Source organism: Aythya marila (genome assembly GCF_965140915.1).
Source record: "Aythya marila genome assembly, chromosome: 1".
NCBI classification, from domain to species: Eukaryota; Metazoa; Chordata; class Aves; order Anseriformes; family Anatidae; genus Aythya; species Aythya marila.
The window spans coordinates 32037110-32062760 of NC_139042.1; the positions used below are offsets into that span (position 1 = coordinate 32037110).

The following is a 25651-nucleotide window of genomic DNA, read 5'->3' on the forward strand; positions in this document are numbered from 1 at the left end:
CGCACTTGTGCGTAGGCAGGCAGCAGTCAGAAGCAGAGAGTGAGGAGCACTTGGATGTTTAACATTACACAGAAATAGGCAAGGGCACTGCTGGGCTGGGCTGACTTGCTAGATCGATGCGTTTGCTCTTTATCCTGCTCTTCCCAAACCGTGCTATGGAACTGCTCTGCACTTTCTCGTGAATGTGAAGAGTCCATGAATTGTCACGATTTAAATTGCACATCGTGGCTGGTTTTTGTCTGCATGTTTATTTCCTAATCATGAATGATACAGGACTGAGAAAATAGCAGTTGTTTTAAGAAAACAAATTATTTCAATACTGAATCCTAAACTGTGTAGTTAAACATCAGTTTAAACTTTATTTGGACAGAATAGCAACTATATAAATATATATATATTAAAATATATAAATTTAACTTTATTCAGACAGGAAGAAAGCAGGAAAAGTACTCGGTTTCTCAGTTATGGAACTATTCTTCAATTCTTGGGGGTGTGAGAATTCTTGACTTGCTTCCAACACTCAATTACAAAAGGTTTATTTTTTTATTTTTTAATTGAGAGCTGTGTAAATCAATCAGTAAGCCTAGTGTCCCATGATTTAGAGTCATCTGCACATTTGAACGCTGGCATTGCAGTGAGCAGCTGAGTGAAAAATACCCGCAGGAAGGCAGGCAGCTCAGCTGGCACCTATGCAGTGCTGACAGACCGGTGCTAACTGATGGGATTAGCTGCAGGAGGAGAGTTTACGTGGTGAGCCAATTAACGTGCCCCTTTAGCTCACTTTCATGGTGCAGAAAGAGTTGTTTTATTATATATGTTGAACGATCTTAGAAACTCCTTCATTTTCTGCAGCCTCTCTTTGGTGGTGCTGGGTTTGTGCTCAGAGGAAGGGGAAAGCAGAAGGGAGCTCCCCTCTAAAATCACGTTTTTGATGTCCCCAGTGGAGGCATTGAAATCCAGCGGCTAAACCTTTTCTCCTAGGCTGTTCCAGTAGGATAGGTTTATAGGATGAGCTTATAGGATATCTGAAACCATACACTACTCTACAAGGTTTGCACCCCTGTCTTTTCTGCGGGATGTAAAAGCTGCTGAGATAAATGGCAGAAGTACCTCACCTGCATTGCTTATGCACCCAAAGATGAGCAATTAATAAGGTATTTCTGCACGTACAAGCCTGTGAGCTGTACTGAACCATGTATATGGGCCTTGATCCACCCCTCACCTACAAGGAAGCATAAGTCATATAGGTTCTATAGGCTCCGAAGGTTATCCTCCCCTCTGCAGCCTAGGTGCTATTTTTGCTGTTGTTTTGGCATTTTTTCAGTGTAAGATTGTTAAAGCAAGGCCTTCATTTTCCTGCCTGTTTGTTTTTGTCTGCTAGCATAATATAAATAAATTACCTTTTCTGGAGCAAGAAATATTTCAGTTTTACTCCCCAAAATAACGCTGCATGGGAACAACGGCTGTGCTAACATTACTATTTGTTATATGATTACATATTCTCATTAGGTTAAGAAACGAGGTTGTTTCCAGTCAGGCTCTTGTACAATTCACCTGTTTCTGTTAGACAAAACACGAAGGGGCAATGCCAAAGCAGCAAAGGCACCTTCTCTAGTTCCCCTAGTCCCTGAGCGTGGATTTATACATCAGGCTTTACCACCTTTTCCTACAGCTTTACCTTAAATCAGGAGCTGTAAGAACTGACTGCTGCTTTGAAACTCTTCGTGGCAGATGGGTGCGAACGATTCGCAAACGGCATCAGCTGAAGATCCGTTTTGGTTTGTTTTTTACCTTTTGAGCTTGATTTGGCATTGCTAACGTAGGTTCCACTTGGATATCTGGAAAACATCTTTACCTTTAAACGTAGCAGCTGTCAAAATGATAAGGAAAAAAGCAGAAGTTTTCAAATGAAAATGCCGATAGTTGCCACTTGCTGCCCCATGCCTGGGGTTCTGTTTCAAACATCCCTTTCCAAAACCAGCTGCCATTCAGGCACTTGAGACCTCCAGCACCAGCTACATAAATAGCATCACCTCTTTGCTCTGGCCATGAAACGCAAGTTACTGCGTTTGCAAGCAGAGCGTGTCCACTGCTGTGTTTGGAGAACCGCACGGGAGATGTTGGGGTAGATGGATCAGCCAGAAATGTTCCCTTCAACCAAAGAGCTCGTATGCTCAGGGGCTGTGTCTCAGTAAAACATCTATTTTATCGCTCCGATCCTGCCTCTCCCTGGTACCCCTACCTCCTATCTTTATGACTTTCCTCTTGGTCCTAGGACAACTCTTCCTTTGTAGCATGTTTCTAAACCAGATGAAAGGCAGGGCTATTAAAACATAATACTATGTATAGATATGCTATTAATCATATTTGTAGAATAAATAAAACATTATACAAAGAAACACATGGGGCTTTATGACAGTGGAAAAATGGATTTTTACCCGCTATTTAAGCAGAACAGCACCGGTGTCTTATCTTGATTACTTCCAATTAATCATCAATGGAATGCACCGGGGAACGCCTCAGAAATCCTGGCACTAGAAATGAATTTATTCCTTTGACAGAGAGGGCTGTTTATTATCATTTAGTTAAAAGGAAGGAATAACCTAACACTGTTAGCAGTAAAAGGTATTTCATAGCCTGTTTGCCCAGATCTTACCTGACCTTATTCTAGCTGCTTTGTAAAGCTGAGTAGGTTTTTTTTTGCTTTCTGTAAGAATAAAAAAGTTGCCAAATGATCACATTGACAGTAAGATTATAATGTGTTTTTTTTTCAGTAAAAGCAGTGTTACTGAATAATTTGCAGACACTTATGAAAGGTGGGAAATGCACGTCTTTAATTCCTTCTCATTCTAAGACCAAGGAATAGGAAGGCTACCGAGTAACCATCTGTTTCCGTCTGAAGTTTACCTATTCAGACACAGTCCGAGTGCTGCTAAACAGTAACCACGGCAAACCTGGGCTCTGTCCTGTTAGGAATTTACAAATTAACAATTTTAACCCAGGTCGTTTGTTACTTATAATTGGTGCACTGAAAAAAAGCAATTTCCAGCAACTCTTTAACACGCTACTGGAAAGCACCCAGGCACTACATCGGTGACCACAAACTGAAAAAAACCACTTCTTTTAACAAGCCCTTCCATATTAACATACCTGTTTGGGTTTATATTTACCCCAGGCCCCACTTTTAACACAATCTGCACCCGTAATTCTCTCAGGTCGCCCAAAACCCCTTGAGTACATGAACAGCAGCAAGACAGATGGTTCAAATGAGAGCTTTATTTGGTATTTTCACATGAACTCCACTTCAAGAGCTTGCTGTACTCTGCCCTTGCAACTGAGAAATTGTTTGGGAAAGCAGCTGTTTGGTTTTGCAGACAACACTCAGAGTAAAACAAATGCTTGTGAACAGCCCCACGGTTCCTTCCTCGCTGCACCCTCGGTCAAGCAAGGGATCCAAACCCAGTCTCTAGCACGGGGGCTGCGTGATGCTGCCTGCTGGTTTGTAACACAGTCTGCTTCTACGTGCACAGCTAAAACCAAACCTGTGCTTGCTGACGTTCCCCAGGAATCCTCTTGAGCAAATTTAGCCTCTTTCAGGTTACTTGCAACATTTTTATTTATTTATTTTGTACAGAAACTTTTATTCAAGCTCTATCCCCAAACATTTCACAAAGCTAGCCTCATTCCTCACGCAAACGGCTAACACCATCCCCACGTTAAGGAGCAGGCAGAAGGTAAGAGGACCCGAGAGGTGGACACAAGAGGCCAAGAAGATGGGGCTGACACAACCGAAGGGCTGCAGCAGTGGCCAGCTGAAGGGACACGGACAGCTTTTGAAGCAGTAAGTGCAAGGAGTTAAGGGCCGCGAGCCCTCCGTGAGGAATGCAATGAAATCTCTTTCAGGAAAATAAACCAGAAAACCAAAAGAGCACAACCAGCCAAAATAGCTGGGGATCTGCTTCTCCAGGGCATGAGGTGAGCATCCTGCTGAGGCTGGGAGGTGGAGACACCGTGGCCTGCGCAGGAGAAGACCAAACCTTCTGGAGAGCTCAGCGGGGATGAGGGGAAGGTGTACGCACAGCGGTGAGACGGAGATGTGCATAGCTAGGACTACTGGAGGGAGACGGCTTGAGGAAGACCCCAGTAATAATGAAAAAGTACGAGGAGGGGGAGGCACGACTCAAAAAAGCAAACCAAGGAGGCCAGGAAGCATTAAATGGGTTTTTACTCCCCTTCTGAGGTGCCAAAATGTGCACTGGAATCACATTATTTTCAGGGAGGGGAAGGAGAAATGCTTTTATAGATGCCCAGGTAGTGAATTTAATTCAGATCCATGTCAGGACTCGTCCTCTCATCCTCTCAGTCCGAGTATTTGGTTTGAATGGTGCAGCAGCACCAAATGAGTCTATGAGGGTCAAACTACAACAAGCATTTGCTCCATTGGGAAGGTCTGCATTTCATTCTACAAATTCCCAGGTGCAGGGTTAAAATTTGGCTTGGCCCAAATCGGAACAAAGATTACTCTATAACCTGGGTTGAACTGAGCAGGTGCTCCCTGCACAGCTCCTGTCACGCTGAATTACACGCCAAGGAAAAATCAGCTTCCCTTTTAGCCTATGCAATGTAGGTGCTTCTAAAAGCATCGTCAACTTCAGGTGGGCCTCTTGTTGAAATGCACACACTGGAGACAGGCTGCGAAGCTCTCCTTCCAAAAGACAAGACTGGTGAAAGGTGATGCAAGGAAACAAAGACAGTGCAGTGAAGCGACTTAAAATAAAGCCAAGGATGTGGCCCTAACTCAAGGTGCTTGCAAAAAAACAACAACATGTGAGTGGATAAAAACAGGCTGAGGGACAGAAAACGGATTAGTGAGAAAACAAAACGCTGCTCCTCTGAAACAGGAACGTTCCTTTGCAAAAAGTCAGTGCAGCCCAAGGAAGGATTAGCAGATGAGGAGCAGAACTGTGCTAATACCTGGAGGATTCCTACGGCAAATTCCAAAGGCAGAAGATTTTGCAGGGAGATAGGGCAGAAGGGAGAGCTATCTCTGCAGAACAGATGCCCTGGAACACCGGGGTCTGCCCTAATTCTCATACAAGGCTGCATTTTTGTACACAAGAGAAAACATTTGGTTTAGACACACACTAAGGATATCAAATGACAGCACGGTGCAAAATTAAACAGCGACTTTCTAAGTATCACATTTGTTTCAACTGGCTCTTATTACACTCGAGGGCCAGCAACAAACTGCTCTCTCCAAACTGATCCGCAGAGGCAGTGGGGAGAGAGGAGCTGCACTTCTGGTGAAATCCTGGCTTGAGAAGTCACATCAGCATTAGTTAACCCAACGCAACTCGTGGCGAACAAAGAAAACATTTAATTCTTTCCCCTAAGGTAAACACTAGCTTTGGTTTGTCTGTGAAGCTCAGCACTTGGCAAAGACCTTTGGTTCACATTACTACTAGCAGCAGCTCCTCGAGGAAACGAGCCTGGAACACTTCTGTTTTCAGATGTTTTTAAACATCTGCTTAAGCAATTTAGTTACAGGTATCTGGAATTACTGCCTATGGGGATTTCGATATGACAAAACGTTTTAAAGAGAAAATGACAATATTTTGGGAACTTCACTAAGCAGGGGAAGACGTCCTCTTCAGAGGATATTAAAAGTGGAGCCCACAGAAAAAGAGCACTAGTAAGTAATAAAATCATTTTGCAGACGCATCAGAAAGAAATAAATATACTTCAGGAGTAACAGAAGGAGGATGAGTACAGCAGGGCAAAACAAAATCATTAAAAAACAGTTTCTTGAAAGGAAAGAACAATCAGCTGCTAACTCAGCAGTCAACAATGGCCAAGGAGCAGAAAGAGCTGGTTGAACTGGCAAAGCACAGGGCACCTGCAGCAGACAGCTCGACGTGGTCATGTAAAAAAAGGCAAATGTGGCTTAGGGATGTATCAAGAATTATTTACAATATGCTAAGGAAGTGTTAGTGGCATCACAGATGGTCTCAATCTGCCCTAACATATAGTTTAGGCAACCTCAGACTGGAATGGAGGAAGAGAACTGCTGGTAGAGCATGATTTTTAAGAAGGTGCTTAAAGTGTTTATGAAAAAGAAACCTGTCAACCTCTCCATGGTAGAAGGGGAACTTCTGTTCTAGCCTTGCTTACGAGGTCTTTCACGTGGAACAAACGTGTGTATTCCTGCATCTCCTGGACTCTGAGAGCATCCAGTGGTCACCTGTAGCTTTCAATGAGCATGCAGAGCTAGATATGACAGAAAACGTTCAAACTTTTCAAAACAAACACCAGAAGAAACACAACCCTGACAAACAAGCATGTATGATTAAAACCTACACTCCAAAACACTTCTACACACAAAAAAATGTCACGCCATAAAGAGAGAAAAAAAAAAGGACCTCAGCTTCCCTTGTAATGTATGATAGACCAGATTCCCACTCCTCTGCCAGCTGGTCTGACAGATTAGGTCTTTTCCCCAAGAAGTTCAAGCTCAGCAGCTACCAGCTGTATTTTGCTGTAGCTGGACTCTGAGAGCTGCCTTAACTCTGCTCTCTGTTTCTGACCGAGACTCTCCTGAGCAAAACGCTGTGGGCTTTAGAAATGGAGGCGTGTTTCTCAATGGTTTCATGATTTCAGCCTTTTTGGCTCTCTGTTTGATACCTAGAGAAGCAGGAAAGCAGAGCTGCCTTCTAATGCAGCCACTGAATCTTGACGATGCTAAACGGAGACAAAACCCATCAGATTAAGAAGTCAAACTTAAAATCCTTTAAAAAAAAACACCTAAGCATTTACACTGCCAACTTCTAACAGCCCGAGCAGCCAGCTTGGACAGTTCAGCCACCAGCTCCACTCACTCATCTTTTATTTTCCTCTCCTGTAGCACTGGGAATGATGAAGCTTCGATATGCTCAGCCCCTCCCAGCCTAGGTAACGCTACTCAATGCGTTCCTCTTACCAGCAGAGGAAAACCACCAGCCTCAAAAAGGATGCTGTACGCTGTAGCAGGGCAAGATCTTTGGAATATTTTTTCATGACAATACCATGTCATTGCTTTTTACGAGGAAAGAGACAAAAAGGAAACAAGACCAAAAAATAGAAAACGTGATGTGTAAAAGGAAAGAAAAATCCTAGAAGAAACAACAATAAAGCAAAATGCATCAGGAAGAAAGCACAGAAAACTACTACTTTGACAGAGGTGGCTCCAGAGCTGTTATTACAAATCAGATTCATCAGGTTTAAACCTTCAGCAGAGCTCTAACAAACTGATCATGCATGTACACAATTAATTTATTTTAGAATACCATTAGAAATGAGCAGCACCGGTGTGACTAACTCCCCTAAAAACAGCTTTCAGTTTATCTACTTGAAATGTTGGAACTCTCAGCGCCTACTAGTTTGCAAGCAATTAATTAGAGGTTAGTAAGCACAGTACTTTTACTCATTAGTTAGGAAACTACTCCATGTAGATTATCTTGGGGGGTGATTTTACTCTCTAGTACACGCCACTGATCCAGTTCTGGTGTAAAAATAAAAGGTCTGTATCATTTTTTGCAGATTAAGCATTAGCACATTGTCCCATACTTAGAAAAGGGGTAAAAAACCTGACCAAATGACAGCATACACTGAGCTAATTGAGCTTAGATGGCATGGTTAAAACAAAACATAAAACTATTTACAGTATTGCATAAGTAATATAGCACAAACTTCCATTCCAAATGCACTCACGTCAAAATAAAATAAAAAAATAGTACAACTCACATACGTTTTAATACCTATAAATCCTTATTTTCTATCCAACATTTTCTTTATAAAAGCCTGTTTAAAATATTAAACTTTTGAATCCCTCCAGCCTAAATGGAATCTAAAATGATTTGCTACTGATCGCTTAGTCTTTGCCTTAAGTTTCTGGATTTCCCATTTTCAAATTTCCTCTTTTTAAACGTCGGCACCCCTTCTGCCAGGTCTCCAAGGGAGGTAACTGTCTTCTCTGTAAATATCACCTGGGCATCTTCGGGAACCTCTAGCACTGGAGCTGGCACGTTGTCACTCTCTGTACTAGGAAGCTCCAGGTCCACTTTTTCACTGGAGGGAAGAGAAGGAAACATAAAAGAGTTAATCTGCATGGAGAAAAGAATACTGGGTACTACAGACAGTGATATCCATCTTTAATCAAAGCAGCTTTGAGCTAGATGCAAAGCCTTCTAGCCAAGATCATCAGCATGACAGGGATCAAGAAAAACATTCTTTGTTTCTTCTGAGTGAAGTGGCATTAAAAAAATAAAATAAAAATAGAAAAAAAAATAAAAATAAAGATGTTGAAAGATGGTGGCCAGTGAGTAATTAGCAATGGTTTGCTACTGAGTAGTTTCCCTCAGGTGTCCATCCCCAAGGCTGTGTGTGACAGAGCAGAGAAGAGGCCTACCAAATGAAAAAACAACCCAAAGCTGGGAGAAGCAGCTTCATAGCACAGGATCACAGCTAATAATCAAGGACATTGTCCAAAAGTTACCAGTTTTAGGGGGTCGGTGGCAAACACTGTGTTCTAGAAGGATAACCAGAGGCATGAACATAAAATGGAGAGCAGCTGAACAGTTGGCAGAAATGATCCAGATCACCAGACAATCGGAATCACAGCAGCAGCATAACACTACTGTGAAGAGACACCCTTAGGGAGTACATTTGTATGGACCGGCCAGGAACACAGACATCTTTCAGCACTGCTAATGAACAACCACATGTCTTCCTTACACGTGTGTTAAAATACAGACTGATATATATAAGGTTCAGTAGCTGAAAGCACTTTTTATCGGGCAGTGCTTTCCAAAAACACTGCAAGAACTTACCAGCTCTGGAGTCAAGAAGTGGTTAGCTGCCCCAACACAGGAGGTGTTATGGGAACTTACCAAGCAACATTATTATCTCCAAGGAAGTGTATCTGTGCTTAATTTAATCAAACAGTGACAGAACTGTACCTGCTGAATAATTTAAAACGAAAATGCTGTGTAATGGGGTAAGAATGAAAGGAAAGATTCATTTCCTTCTCCCCAAACTGTTTTTCCAGGCTCCTAGAGGGCACTGTAACAGGAAACTCACCACAAAAGACAGTATGCTTCAGAAGAAAATGAGCAACCTCAGGCATCGTGCAGTAAAACAAACCAAACCAGCCAACCGAAAAAAAAATCACACACACACACATCCTGATCAGATGCAAGTCATGAAAACATCTGCAGTGCATCAGCTGGACATGTGAGAGAGAGACAGCTTCCAATTTAATATTGGCATAACCAGATTACATGTTTTGTCTTTCAGCTCCTTACTTAAAGCATTACAGAAAGTGTCTACCAACACATTATGACAGCATCCAGTACTTATCTGCAGTGACAGCAGAAGTTTTAGTGCATTTTGTTTTGTTTTGGCTTTACTTTATTTTGAAGTTAGGGAGCAAGAAAAATAAGAGCTCAAACAGAACTCTGTTACTACAACGCTGGGTTAAAGACAAAACAAATCTGTTACAAAGGGCTGTGTCCTTCAAGTGAGCAGCCAGAATCAGTGCAGCATCATGAATTCAAGAATAATTCACTGCTTGTGGGAACAGCTCAGCCCACATTAGGTAAATTCACTTGGGGTCTTCAAAAAGCACACTCATATCAGCAACTACTGATCCGACAGGGAAGAGATTCAAAGCCCCATGATCAAGATCAAGATCTTCTAGGGCCCTCAGCAACCTGAACTCCAGGCAGAGGTAGCCCAAACTAATCATTCATCAGAAAGAAAGAGAATTTAGCCTGGAAGTTGGAGACATTGAGCAAGCTGCCTGTGCTGCTCCGAGGCTGGAAGCAGTTGAAAAAGCAGTTCCAAGAGCTGGAGTCAGCTGAACCGGATTGTTGAAGGAGACAATATATAAGGAACATAAGCTTAGAGTAACTACATTTAAACAATTGATACTCAGCCTCTGAGGAAAATGATGGATGACAACTATCCTTAAAATCCCTTCAGTTGACTTTGTACTTAGGGTGAAATTCTGCACTGAAACAAAATGCCACTGCTATCCTCCATGGAGAGCTATTACTTTAAATAATCTCCAAGAAAAGGGTTGTACTTCAGGCTACATTCCCAATAAAAGCTGTGCTAACTGCCAAAAGTCAAGAAGAAAAAAGATTCAGCTCTTGAAAATTACGCAAATTGCTGTGGTCAAAAGATACTCACCCTGATTCTTCTTCTTCTTCTTCTTCGTTTTTAATTGATTGCCATTTTCCATAAGGGTTGGTCTTAGATGTGTCACTGGAATAATCTTTGGAAGCTGATGCACGCTCTTCTTCCAGATTAACTTCTCGCCATGTCCCATAAGGGCTTAGCTTTTTAGCCTTGGGAGATTTCTCTTCCTCTGATTCATCATCTCCTTTCCTCTAAAGAGGAAAAAACCCACCTTAAGCAAAAATGCCTAAATAAAAACATAACGTAGCTTTATTTTACATCTTTTATTTATCGTCTACTATTCATAATTTTCAACCAAGAGTGATTTGAAACAATAAAATCATATTGTAATAAAAATCTTTACACTTTTTTCCTTGAGCTTTCATCTCATACACAGTTGAAAAAAAACCTGTCATGGCTGAAGTTAACAAGGAGTAGACAATTATAGCTTACTTAAAAACAAGAGGCCAAAAAAAATCACACACAATTTTCAGTGCATGCACATACACAATTTGTACCTAACACGTGGTGGTTTATAACAATGCACAGTGATACAGAAGTATGTATTTTAGAATTCACACCTGTTTAATTAATACAAATTATATTTAAGCCATCTCTGTTGGTTCTGAACTACCAGTTCCAGAAATCCACCTGTCCCAACCAGAGCCATAATCACACCCTCTATGTGAAGTTTCAAAACTGAAGACAAATACACACAATTGATTTTGTTGCGTGGGCTGCCGATGCCAATTAACTTTTTGGATTATTTCAGGGATAAGACAGTCTGCTCTCTCAGAGTACATCACACTTGCTGCAGAATTCTTCTTCAGGTTGGCTGAAGTTCGCGCTCTGTATTCTGGAACAGTGCCACTAATGTGCCAAATCACTTCAAATAAGGATTAATTTCACTATTCAAAGTGCAAGCTCCTACTTTCAGTCATAAGGTTTAATCTCACCACAATCAGTACAGCCTATCACAAGAGATGAAAGACAAGTCATTTAATACTAGAAAGTGAACACTATATGTAAAATAAATCTAAAGAGAGACTTTACCTTGGAATTTTTTCCTGGACTTTGTGCTTCACTTTCACTGTCTTCCTGACTGGAGTCCGATTCCGATGCTTTGGAACCTGTTTCTGCACCCTCTTCAGAACGCTTGCCGCGCTTACTGTTCTCATTTGAAGATGAAACAAAACCATCAGGTTTCTCCCACGTGGATACTGTCCAAGATATTTGAATAATCGCATTATTTATGTATCTAACTCTAATCTATTATTGCTTTGACAGCATCACCTTTCAGAAGGAGTACTGCCTTATGCAGATATACAGCGAATAATTTAGCACAAGGCCTCTGCCTTTGCTCAGTACATTTTTCTCAGCAAAGATACCATCATGACAACCAAGTTCACTGTTGATAAAGCTTGTTTTAATTAGTGCTTAAGAAAAACATCGTGCATAGCAAACCGTGGTCCAAACAACTCTGGTCCCTCTCACCCTACAACAGGGCAGGCCACCTTTGGAGGTACCCATTTGATTTGTGTTATCCACTGATGCCAAAGAAAGGATGAGGTAAGGAATGTTAACTGTGAGCTTCTTAGCTTTCAGGGCAGATAAAACCTTCTCCCCTGCTACTCGTCTCAGTAAGGTCAGGTCTCTAATTAAACAGCTATCAAGCAAACAAGGGAATACAAACATTAATTTGAAAAGGCAAAAATATCTGTAGGATATGACCACATTTTCAATTAGAAGGTAGTATTCCAGCAAATATATTGAGAGAAGGTATTTAAATAAAAGTGAATCAGTGGTCTTGAAGCCGGTTTTAGTAGCAATAAGGTAAAAGTATACCACCTTTAAATATATAATGTTATATAAACTTTCAAATGTAACAGAACTATTTTCCCAATTACTTTATTTCCAGAGTAACCCCTAGCAAAAAACAGCACTTAAGAAGTATGCTTCTAAATGTATCTTGAGGAAGTAAAGGTGTAAAAAACTGAAAATGGGTGGCTTACAACTAACAAAGCAGTCTCTTAAGGGTATTGCTGTCATCTAGCTTTAGACCAGTAACTAAGAAAAATAAAATATCACTTTTTTAGGTATCACCTATAGTTAGTGGATTAAGGTGCAGCCTTCTGAAGCATGATTCATAGCAGGAGCTAAGCCGAGAGATACTGGCCTCCTAAATTACATGCCTGAGATGAGACGCTACGAACATTCCCCTTGGCTAACAATTTGTCTTTTCTTCAGAAAATAGGATTAGCGTTAGCAGAGCTGACAAGTATTTCAAGCATTTGCAAGATACCTGCAACTAGATAAAAATAAGGGGATCACTTTGAAGTCTCACAATCTCAAGTTTTACCGAATATAATGATCATAAAGACATTCCTCTTAAGTGCAACGTGTCCGTGAAGAACTTAAAAAATGTTACAACCAAAAGCATAAAATATGTCTGAACTTCGAAGGCAATGTTTAAAAATAACCAGCAACTCACTTTCCTCTCAGAAGAGTAACCACAAATCATTGGAGAAGGGAGGTGGCATGCTGAAAAACTGAAAGGGTTTTGTTTTTTCTTTCCTATTCTTGGCATCATTAGGAATTCCACTTCATACCCAACAGCAGAAGGAAAACTCATAGCTGGCATAAAATCACTTGCTCTCCAGAGAGGCACTGTTGACCATACCTGATTTGAACAGATTTAGAAAACAAATGCCTGTTCTGGGGGAGTTACCACAAAGTTCCCCATGCAGGGAAAAAAAAAAATAATATATGGGGAAAAGAAGTAGGGACTCTGATTCTGGATTCTCGTGTCAGTCCTATGTCAACAAGAGGAAAAGTTTAGGAGATCCTAAACTTCAGCTCCATACACCTGGTAAAACAAAATCCTATCCTTTTGGGTTTCCAAACTAAAACTTCAATACATATGTAGAAATGAAGAACCCATATCTAAAAGTTGTAAGTTAATGGTTTAAAAAAAACAAACCTACAAAGCACAAACATATACAGTCTCATAATACATTTATAAAGTCAGCACTGAGCTAAACAACAAATCTATTTCAACTAAGGCAAGTGCTTAAAAGATACAGAACTTAACAGCGGCCTTAAAACACAGCTATTTGCAAAATAAAATGCTGCTCTGAAAAGCCTCTGTTCTGAAACAGAGCTCAACTCCTTACCTCCTGTTTGTGTGTTATAGTAATAGGTATGACCATCTTCAGAGACACCTTCTACCCACACTGCTCCCTGAGAAGAAGATACAGAAGCTAATTAAAAACAACGACTTTTAAGGATCAGCGAAAGAATCACTTACAAAACATAAGACTTCATCCCTTGAATACTTTTGCTCATGATAATTTTATTGTTTCAAAACCTGTCTGAAGCTTGAACTCCTTAAACTCTTACAAATTATTCCCTTTGACTCAAATGAGATTGAATTGCTTATCTTTAAAGAACCACAAATCCATATACACGTTTTTTTTTCAAATAGTGGATAATTAGCATGCCATACAGTTCGAATTAAGATATAGCCCATTATTTTACACATTTTTGATTTTCCAAAGCCTTCACATCTTAACTTGTCATTTCCTGTTTCATTCATTGTCTTAAGTAGAGACTGAAAAATCTCTCTGGAAGTCTTGCAAGTTTTGTCAGGGCTATAGAAAACCGGTATCAAGAAATACTATCACTGAATAAACAAAAGCAAACAAAATAGCCTTCTAAAATTTATTCCAAAGTACACATTCACCAGAAATAATTGAAGAATTAACCTTTGCAGGAATGCACGCCAATGAATTTACTTGATTTGGAAAAGCACCAATTTCAACAAAACATTGATTTTTCATACTGATTAATCAACGCAGGAGAAACATGGCTGGATTTGCTGCTTGTATGCCTTTGCGGATGCGTAATTAAAATAAAAATTACTTGCAGAATAAATAATCATGCATTACATGAGTTAAGATCTTTGTTAAGAACCTGATTTCAGCAACACTTACACATAAAACTTTTTCACTGCTCCTTAAGTACTAATATTACTCACTCCCCTGTACTGGGCAGGACTTCTGTGTAGCTTCATCATACATCATTTTTGCATTAATAAAAGTTTCTGTGTATAGATACACACAGTGATACGCGGATTTTTCCACGCACATTCCTATCCATTTGCTTAATACTCTATTAAAACCTCGTTTTTCTTTTTAAAACAACAAAATCAGAAGTTCACATCCGCTCTGTAGAAAACTACTTAAGGAACAAGAAATTATGCTGGTTTGTTTAGAGGAGGCAAAAAGCAAGAAAACCTTCAGTGATCAAGTTTCCTCAAGTTTTTGCTCTCAAAAGTTTCAATGTGATAGTTTAAACATGAGGAAAAAAAAGGAAAATTTATCTTATGTAAGTCGAAAGAGGACAAAAGACTGTACTTATGTGCAAGCTATCCTTTTTGTTACAGTTAGATCCTGAGAAGGTTTAGGTTTTCAGCAGGTATTTGACATTTGGCACTCCGAGCATCCTACTACACAAATGCTAACAAGCACAATGTCAATCTAAGCGAAGCTGTAGGTAGCCTTCACCACGCCTTTCATTGCTCTGTTCTCTGCACCTCTTGCAAAGCCTGAGCAGCAAGCCAACCTGCTATAAAGCAAGGAAGGACCGTGAATCTCACTTGCACGACAAATTGCAAACATGCCCTTTAATTTGTGGGAAACGTGAGTCCTTGCTGGAGATCTGGAACATTCCCAGTATCTTTAGCTCAGAAGAAATAAGGGAGCAATTAAACGCTCGTTTTCAGCAGGAGCTGAAGTAATTAGAGACACCACAAAGTCACAGATCAGGGCGAGGGAGGAATGGCAAAATACAGCCATGTGGCACGACAGAGATAGCTGAGGCCGAAGGTGCGTATTTATGATACAGCTGAGACGAGCTAACGTCAGACTGCTGCCAAGAAGGCAGCTCCTTCCCTCTTCCATCTGGTCTTCCTGAACGGGCAATTCTGACTGCCCAGAAGGCTGATTCAAGGAAACAAGCAGTAACCTAAACTCCGAGGTTTCCACTCCCTGGATGAGTTCATTGTCAGGACAAACACACACCAAGGACCATACACGATCAGTCACCAGACCGCCTCTTTCAGGGGAAGGCTGGCGTAAAAATACTGCAAAGCTACGCCTTGACAGAAAAGATAAAGTTGAAGACCTGGTTAACAAGTTAGGCAAAACTGCAGGGGAAAGAAAACAGAAAGCTGGAGTAGCATGTGTTGGGCAGCTCTGACATGAATAAACACTGGATAAAAAAAAAATCTGTTTCTGAAATAAAACCCTGTCTTAACAGAGAGAGAGAATAAAGACAACGAATGTGACATTTTGTAAATTGATTCAATTGCCTAAAAATATACACTATTATAACCAGTTTTTCCTCAGTCTGTAAGTACCCAGTACCAAACAAAGGCTACCTTCTAAGACACAACAATATGGGGTGACAGCATGTCGAGCATTCTGAAAAAGACAGGATTTTTTGCTCTCCAACAGAAAATCCAGTATTAGCAGACAACAGTGACTTGAAATCATACTGTGCTGTTACACTTATCTTGAAAATGGGAAAAACTTAACCTCACTTCATGGGAATGTTGTACAAATAATGCTTTTAATGTTGTGAAGCACTAAATTTCTGGAGTGAAAAATACCAGGGGAAAGTCCACTGATGATGATAATAAATGTATTATAATAAATAAATATAATAAATAAATATAATAAATAGTCTTTGGACTATTCAGCAGGTTTGCCTGTCCCTTAAATCAGGAAAATACAGTAAAACACTAAAAGGTTGCTTGCAGATGGCAACCGTGCCACTAAGAAACCTCCAAAAAGGACAAATTATCATATAAATGTACCCTAAAGCAAACACAAAAAGATATTTTTTCTTTACTACCGGACAATGTAGCCTCTGTGTTTTCCACACAGTGCTAAAACACAACACACAAACACACACACATTTCTTCATACACATAACAAACAACTATTTCTCACTGAGCAGTTGTCAAAAAGGAAGAATTCCTTTTTTCTTTTAAGTGTTAAAGATTTCTACATCACTGTGGTAGAAGAAACTCATGAACTATAATTCGGATCTGATGTCTCTTCAATGCTCATGTTCCATCTTACTGTAAAAGGAGAGGAGAGCTACAAAAAGCTGAACAGAATTTAATCAGAGTTTTCCATAAGCTTTCAATTCAATGGGCTAATGCGTTAAAAAAACATTCTGTAAAAACATAACCATCATTATCTCTTCTCTTGATAATTATTAATGCAAAAAAAACATGTACAGTAGAATTTCAATTTTCATCATGTCATAAATGATCCTATATACTTACATTATGTTATGTTTCCTATGTTTACTAAGGGCAAACAATTTATCGTCTGCAATCAGAAGAGACTTGCAAATTGCTCAGCTCATTTCTGGTAAGTGTTTACAAGGGCAAAGAAACGTACAAATAACAGTGTTTGATTACCGTTTGCGAATTTTTAGAGTTGCCTTGGAATCCTTTAGGTTTTTCCCACTGTGATTCTTAAAAAAAAAACAAAAACAAAAAACAAAAGCAAATTTCACCCATCACTCAGTCCTGTTCATGTTTAACAATATAAAAAAACAAAGATCTAACCACTAAGATACTGATATGTGCGCTCATCCAAAGTGTAACATTGATAAAGGATAATATATATTCTGATGGGATATATCTAACTATAGTATAACAATAAACCAAAGTGTCATAATTACAACTGGCTTTATCAGAACTAATCTGCCAGACTGTTAGATTCTGGTTGACACACAGATACTGGAAATTTGGTACAAAAAGGGCATTTTTTTTAAATGGTAGCATAGGTCAGAAGAAACTGAACACACAAGATTTTTACCTTTTGGAAGTTACCCTGTAGAAGGAGAGACTAAACTAAATACTAAAGTCATCCCTAAATTTATAAGAAACAGTTTGTTATGTTCTCATTAATCATAAAAGAGGGTTGCTTTTATGCTCTAAAGTATAACTTTAGAGTATAAAGTATAAGCTCATAACACATTGCTCCTCAACAGAAGTCAGTCAGTTAGATAAATCCTGTAAATGTGGAAAGAAACAATCAGAGAACAATTCATAACTGCCCTCATTTACTTGAGCATGATCGATGCCCAAATAATCATCCAGTTCACTTCTCATTCCTGATAAAGCATTTTTAGAAAAAGCACAGCTATCTTTTGTATATTTAACCTCTGAGAGGCTAACATTTTCCAGAAACAGTAGAATTACTGTGTTATCCCATTATTATTAAGAAAAAGCAAATACAGCCTCAAGTTCCGGATGCCTGAGTCTTGATTATTAAGTATCAAAAACTCCATCTAATTGTTCAGATTTTAATAATCAGCTTCCTACTGAGATAGCGGAAGCATAAAGAAATGCAGGTTGTCTTTAGTCATTTGTATGCTATATGTCTATCTGCATTTGCTCCTCACTAATTTTTACCTCCTGTTTTTGTATTGTAGTAATAAGTGTAGCCTTCAGGAGAAAGTCCTTGCACCCACTCCTTCGTTTCAACTTTCGGTGACTCTGAGGCGCCCGGAGATGTCTTTTTTTTCTTTTCCTTCTTCTCTTTCTTTTCTTTCTTTTCCTTCTTTTCCTTCTTTCCTTTATCTTCTGTTGTGCTACTCAGTGTTTTACTCAGCACTGAACTGGGACCTACCTCATCTTAAAGAGAAATAACACTCAGTTAAAAAACAAGAGCATTAATCTGAGTTTAAATATTAGTCACTTATGTAACAGCAAATAGGAAATTTTGTTCTTAGGAGTATTCTTAGTCATTAGTATTACACTCGTAGTAGCCAAACTGAAAAGATTACATTCAAAGAACCTTTCATTTTAGCAATACAATAGTGTTACAAGATAGTATCTTCCTTATAATAACTTTTGATATTTGATATCCAAGTATCAAAAGATGAATAATAACACAAAAACTGTAAGAACCCATGAGCTCTGACTAAACCCAAAGAAACTAAAAGAGTCTTGAGGAAGAACTACTGCAGGAGCTTTAAACTACAACTTTTTAAAAAGGACAATACGTCTTTGCATTGACTGAACAAAGGTACTTGCTGAACTGCAAGCTGAGTAGCAGATTTTAATCTCTACTACTTGATACCAGTGCAAGTCCAAGTGCTCCTATTTGATAGGAACTTTTGTCTCCAAGTGGTAAAAGTGAAAAATAAAATTAAAGGAAGCTACGCTGCTGATTCAAAGTACTAACTACTGTTTTTTTTAGTTTGTTTGTTTTGTGTGTGTGTGTGTGTGTGTGTGCTTTCACATTGTTTAAATGTTCCATTCCAAACCAGATTGTTCCATGCACCTGAGGACACCACAGCTAAAAACAATCTGTACTGCAACTTCTACTACCAGCAATTTGCAGGCTCACATTTCTTTCCTTTATTATTATTTTTTTTAATAAATAAATAAATAAACAAGCAAACACAGTCCTGGAGGCCTAGTCTCATATTTCTAAAACCTAATTTAAGAAAAAAAACATTCCTATTCAATATTCTTTCAATTTTGTCTTTAATCCTTTGGCAACTATATGAACTACCTGGCTTGATTCCAAGCCTTTTCAAATCCTCTTGATATGCTTTCATTGCAGCCTCCTCCATTGCTGCAAATTCTTTTGACATGTTTTCTTCTTCTTTTGCTTTTTCCAAGCTTTTCTTTTTAATCTAAAAGAAAACAAAAGCCCAAGAGAATAAATTAAGCAAGTCTGATAATAAAAGTGATTAAATATATGTATTTGTGAAAGTAAGATAATTGAGTTACCTCACTAATTCTTTTTGCCACATTTTCTTTATGATTCTTTCCTCTTTCATGAAACTCTATGCTCTAAAAAAATAAGAAAAAACAAGAAAAATAATACATCCAATTGTAATTTGTTGCAGCTAGTTAAAATTTAATTAGACTAAACTTAGTTCAACAAGCCTAAATGTAACCTGCTTTGAAAATATTTCCTCATAATAAATTCAGGAACACTGCAAAACACAACACAAAACTTATGAAAAAACAGTAACGCTCAAAACTTTTAGTATAAACGTTCATATTCTGTATTTAAGAGATTTAAAACTTCAGAAATAATAATACTCAGCACGTATATTAGAGATGAGTAACACGGAATTTGGGTTCCCTCTCTATGCTATCCTAAGTAGCATACTTTTTTTTTTTACCCATTTGGTTGGTTTTCCTGCAAACCTTTAAAAACATTGTGGTCTATTTAGCATTGCAAACATTAGCTACTGTCCTTAATTAGATAATTCCCAACTGTAGAAAGATCCTATGAACGTAACCAGTCTCCAGGCCCACAAATCTGAGAGGGAGAAAAGGCTCAAGTTGGGTAAATGAGGACAACATAACAGTCTGCAAGCCAAAAAGCTGCCAGAAAAAAAAAAAAAAAAAAAAAAAAAAAACAAAACAAAAAAAAAAAAAAACACAAAGCCAGTAGAAACTGGAAGGAGTTCAGAAGCTGTACAGGTGTGACAGCTGAAACCCTCATGTGGTTCACAGAAGACACATCTGATCTCACTTAGGTGTTCAAAAATTAGGTGCCTGAAGCTGACCTAGTAACCCCAAATTTATTTGCACAAACAGATGTGCAGGGGATGCACATCCAGATGATGATTGACCTCTTCTGAAGGCAGGCTTATGGGTTACCTAAATACCCTCCTTAATGTATATATCTCTTCGCTGACTATACAAAAGAAACCTAAACCAATCAGCTCACATCTGTGCTTCTGAGTTACAGGTATCTAATTGTAAACCAGATGAAGCTCAGCTCCAGGAGTACCTTTGGCATCGAGTCAGGAGGGCAGAACTTATTTTTAAAGTGAGAAACCAATGGGTCGAAAAAAGGTGTCTTGCAAAAGGTGTCTGCAAGTCAGAAACACCTTTCTTTGACCCAGCAACATTTCTGTGGGCTGTGTGAAATGAAAGAAATTTCCTTTAAGTGCTTACAGCACTGGCTGCACCAGGCCTGCTGTATACAAACAGCATGTAGACCAGGTTTTGCTTTCCATTTGCATACTAAGGCTAGGAACAGGCGTTTCAGGACAGATCAAATGTTCAGTTACAGGTCGTGAAGAAAAAGCAGGATCAAATATTTCACTTCTTCTCTTGCACTGCCAAGTACAAACAGCATGCACCATCTTGTATGCAGGTACGTGGCTCTCACGGAACACATCTTAAATATCACCAGTACTACAAAAGCATTTTTAAACAGCACAGTTCATGCATTAATAAATTAACAAGTGATTTTATAGGCCATAATTCAAATTCTTAGTATTTCAGAATCATGGACTTAGCAGAGAAGATGATCGTACAGGTCTGTTGTCTGCTATCCAGCACTTGCAGTAATCGCAGAACTTTTTGGGCTGAGATTTCCAGTAATCGGCCCTGGGGAGAAGGAAAAAGAGAAGATGTGCAATCTGAAACAATAATCAAAGCCACAGGTTGTAAAATACATAGCCTCAGAGACCAAACCGAGTCGCTGTCTTTGGGTGATTGAGTGCTACGAGGATATTTTTTGGTGTTTTTGTTTTGGGGCTTTTTTTTAAAGCTATGGCAAGCAAGCAAGAATAGTTGTATCGACTACAGTGGTTCATAAAGCATGGCTCAGTAGCAAGATTTACCCAACTGATCCTTGAAGACTGCAATATTTTTTTTTTTTTCCAACAGAGATAACGCTGTGAGGACCAGAAATATAAGACAACACAAGCCAAAGCTAAACAAGCAGCAGCAGATACCTTTATTCATCACAGACCTGTCAGAAATGTGCAACTCGTGCTGTTTTTCATTAAAAAATGCATACAGAAATGCTTCTAGGGGTAAAATTTTGATTTAACGTCAAAGCCCATTTTGGATACTGTCCTCAGTGAGCCAGGCAACACAGAGGTGTGGTCCTGGACGAGGCGAGCTAAGGCGAGGAGTCCTGGGGCAGACTGGGACCTGTGGGGTCCCAGACACAACAGCAAGTGCTTTGGGTGTTCCCGTGCGACAACGTGAGCATTTCTGAACCAGCCCATTTAGATAAGAAGTTGTCTGTGTGTGAGAAAACACGGGGAAAACTCCTCAGAGCTGAAAAGTTGGTACATAAAAGTATTTACCAGTAAAACAAACAAGCCCTCCTACAATTAGATAAAGGGTGATTCGTCATCAACAACCTCTTTCTAATGGCAGACGAGGGTTTTGTAGAAATAATTCCATGTCTTGTTGGCTTGTAGGGACAGACGCAATGCCTTGGTTCAGCAGAAAACATTTCAGCAACAGATTTTATTTTTTTCAATTAAAATAAAAGGAATGAGGGGAAAAAAATAAAAAAAAAAATCAAGATGACACTGAGGATATTCAAGATTAGTCCAAAAAAATGGATCTCTGCCTTCCACCTCAAGATCAATGTACACAATTTAAAGAAAATACTTCCTGACTTTTTAATTCAATGAAAACAAAACTTCTTCCACACGTAAAAATACCACCCCAAACCTTTTATGTGCAAGCACATCTTTCGTAACACAAATAGACCTGACTTCACTCTTAAAATTGAAGCAGAGAGATCAAAATATGCCTCCCCACCAGTGCTTAGTGTAAAAACACGATTTCCAAGAGGCTGTGGCTATTTAAAGTTGTAAGTATGATGAATCCACTCTGCAAAAACATTTCAACCTGTAAGCAAGCGTGTTAGCAGCACGCAGCTTTCCGAGCAATTTGCTGGGAAGCCAGAAAGCAGCTGGGCTCCCCCTGACTTACAGAGAAATCCTCTCATCTCTACACAGTGGACTTTAAACCTGGGTGATTACTTAGTCACACATTTAATTAAAAGGCTTTCGAGATCCGTACTCCAAAACGCACTAGGGCCAAAGCCTGGGAAATCTGAAAGTGGCTTGAAAAGCAGCTGAGTGGGAGGGAGAGGTTCAGAGCTCAGAAATACCTCTAGGGCCTTTTTCCTCTTTGGGCTATGGCTCCTGAACTGTCCCTAAGCCTTTGACATCACCCAAGGTGAATTTCCAGCTAAAAGCTGCGTTAACTTTCCCAAGGCAAAGGTCATCATCACATCTGTCACAAGCCCCTGTAGCTACACAGAGTGATCACTGAGGAACCCGAGGCACAGCTGGGACCTAAACACAAAACTCGAGGCCTTGACGAGGAAAACTTTTGTCTTCACCTCCTGTTGGTGTTGCTGAAGATCGGAGCTGGCTCTGTGATGGTAAACACAATGCTGTGCAGTAGACCTGATATCACAGGAACCTTAAATCCTGCTATTTTATGCTTAACAGAGTTAATTGTGTAAATTACAGTCCCAGATCTGCAACTTAGGAGTCTCCTGAGTATTATACACTGAGATTTTCCACTTGAGCTCATACCACTCAAAAAAAAAGAGCAAGCTCATCTAACTATCCCCCCAAATCCCATCTGTTACTGTAATAGGGCCGGAGCCTGTGACATACCAGCAGGGCTGCAGGAAAATCCCTCTTCAGCAGGATTCTGCCAGGATGCTTCACAGGCTCCGCTCACCAGCCTCAAAGCTAATCCTGCTCGATGACTGGTCAAATATGGGATTTTTTTTCCAGTAATCTACCAAATACAGCCTTGAGAGTAGATGCAGTTAAAATACAAAGGTCTCTTATACTTGAATAAGTGTGCAAAAATCAAGGGGATCATTTTATTTTAGAAAGTCCTTGCAGGTACTTTTCCTCGGCACAATTAATTTTGAGGCATTAGAATCACACAGCCTGTGTTAAAATATTTGGGTTGTGCACTCCTCCTGCCCATGAACCGCGTGTTTGGGAGACTAAAAAGGACCAGGTTCTGCCGACAACATGCAGAAAGCAACCTGAGGAGTGACTCCAGCAGTGCCAGAGTCCAAGGCCCCGAGCTCTCAAGTCAGAGCCCCCTGTCAATACGTGAGTATCTCCTCCTAACAGCTTAGGCAAATTATTAATGTTTTAGCAGACAGTGCAAGCAGCAGTTATATTGGGAAGCATTAAGAAACCCTAATAAAGACACTGTCCTCAGCGAAGAAAAGTTTTGACAAACTTTATTGTGAGACTGGGATGGAGGTTTTGGTTCCTACCACATGCTGGCTGGAAGAAGAAAAATAAAGAAAAGGGAGGACAGGGAATAAGAACTAACTGTGTCAGGTGGTTCTGAATACAAGGAAAAAAAGTATCTGAAAACAAGAAAAAAAAAACGTAATTTGGCCATGCAAACAAAATCTGGAACTATGTGCTTTGAATAGCTTTGTTCTGAAACACCAGACTTGAAATCTGTTAGGGATGCAGAGGGATGTGTATCAGGGATATATCTGTCCAAATTATTGGCCTTTAGGGGGAACGACTTCATACGCATGCTCAGGGTATTCTTTGGTCTTAATATCTGCAAACTCTGAAGATTTCGCACACAGTTAATATCTTCCAGCTTTCTACAGGATTGAGCACTGAACAGTCTAGGCATGCATCATCTTCTTGAACACAGATCTTCGTGTGTGCAGTGAGAAATCCCCAAATCCTAGCTCCTGGCTACATAAAGATATGAGAATTCAGACTAGCTACCACCGATGGTCTGTAACAGCCACTCAACAGGGCACAGTTTTCAGAAATACGAATAAATTCTCTTGAGGAACACTGTGCACTTCTAAAGCAAAATAATACTTCTGTAATGCAATGAAGTAGGAAAAAAAAATGAAAAATATCCACACATCTCACAGCAGAGCTTCTGCAGGGGAAACCGTTTGAGAAGAGGTAATTTAGTGAAAATATCTTTCAGTCTTTCTGTATTGGTGAGCTCTCAGAACGAGAAACTAAAATCGTTAGGGATCGAGGCCTTACGGGGGGAGCCTAAAGCCGAGAGCCCGAGCCAGCCTTCGGCGTTAAACATCCGAGATCAGGAATATCTACCGAGAGCAGAGGTCTGCTGCTGCAGATGGAGAAGGATCTGGGCCACGTCAGGGAGAGTATGATAAGAATTAGAAGAGAGAGAGAGAAGGGGAAAAGAAAAAAAAAAAAAAAGTGACAAATTGGGTCAAGAAGCTGTTTGGGTATAAATTTAGCAGGAACTAAAATGATGAACACTGCTGCACGTACTGTGAGTCTGCAAGGCAGGCTCCAGCAGCTGAACCACCAAATACTTCCCCACCAGATCACAAATTTTGGATCCATTTCGTATGATTTTATGGGGGAAAAATGATATTTTGACAAGTAGAAGAAGCAAGCAGATGCCATCTGACTTTCTCAGGTCACACAGAGCAACCCCTGCGTTTTGCACCCCCTCCCAGACGCGCCCAAGCATCAGTAGGTGTTTCCTAAATATTTTAAGTGGCTAAAAGAGGCAGCAAAAATGAAGAAAAGGGGGGTTTCTTCCACAAACTGCAGCCGGAGCTGGAGGTAGCCAGGAGTCCCGGCGGGGGGAGAGCTCCCCGCGGCGCTGCCCGGCCGAGATAAGGGCGGAGATAGGGGCAAAAGGCAGCACAAACAAACACCCGGGGGGCCGGGGAGCAATAAGGAGACAGTAAAGCTGCAGCCTGAGCTCTCCCCGGGCTGTTTGGGCTCCCCAAGCCCCTGAGGGTCGCCTCCAGCCCTGCCCACCCGCCCCATCCCCGTCCCCGTCCCCGTCCCCATCCCCGTGCCCGGGGTCCCGGCCGCCAGCACTCACATGGCCGCCGCCGCCGCCTCCTCCGCCGCTGCCCTCCGCCGGTGCCGCTGGGGCGGAGCGGGGCGGAGCGCGGCGATGGGAGCCGGGAGGGCTCAAGCCCAGCTCTGCTCCACCCGCCCTTCATCATCACCACCTCCTCCTCCTCCTCCTCCTCCTCCTCCTCTTCCCCGCTCCTCCTCCTCCTCGCCCCCCGGCCGAAGGCAGCGCCCCGCGGGGAGCCGCACGCCCAGGGAGCCGCCGCCGCCGGTGAGTGGGGGGGGCGCGGACGGGGGTCGGCACCCGGGGGCCGCGGGTTCGAGCCCCGCCGCCGCTGTTTTGGGAGGGGGTCGCCGGCCCCTTCCCCGCGACCCCCTGGCAACTTTTGGTGGAGTTTGGGGTGCAGAAGAGGGTGGGTGCTGGCTTCTCCTCCCTCTTCTTCCTCCTCCTCTTCTTCGTCGTCCTGCTCGCCCCGCCGCCGCCCTGCTGGCAGCCTCGCCCCGCCGCCCTGGGGCTCGCCTGTTGGGTGCCCCCCTCGGCCGCTGCTTTCCCTCCCTCCGCTAAAAGTCGTCCCACTTCTGCCTCCTGCCCTCTCGATACTCTGCGAAGCGTTGCCCAACGCCGCTGCGAGACCAACAAAATAAATAAAAAATAATAATCTTAATGCATCGGCTGCAGCTGGCGATGTGTGCCGCTGAGGGCGGAGGGGAAGCCTGGGCAGTGAGTCATGAATTTAAAAGGCCCTCTGCTTGTTTATTGCAA

General features: G+C 40.9%; 2 protein-coding genes across 2 annotated transcripts in view; one reads left to right on the forward strand and one right to left on the reverse strand.

Annotated features, from left to right (window-relative positions):
- Positions 1-3115: 3115 nt before the first annotated feature.
- Positions 3116-25046, reverse strand: WBP4 (WW domain binding protein 4). The gene is made up of 10 exons (XM_082780873.1): positions 24914-25046; positions 20590-20662; positions 19040-19102; positions 18819-18942; positions 17711-17932; positions 16709-16764; positions 13389-13455; positions 11269-11435; positions 10228-10427; positions 3116-8103 (listed from the first exon to the last, which is right to left on the reverse strand). Coding segments are annotated over exons 1-10 (1182 nt in total). The 5' UTR covers positions 24916-25046; the 3' UTR covers positions 3116-7895.
- ELF1 (E74 like ETS transcription factor 1) overlaps positions 25026-25651 on the forward strand; it is a 74055-nt gene continuing 73429 nt past the window's right edge. The window contains exon 1 of the mRNA XM_082780826.1: positions 25026-25159. The gene's annotated coding sequence lies outside the window, so the exon portion shown is untranslated. The remainder of the gene's footprint in view (positions 25160-25651) is intronic.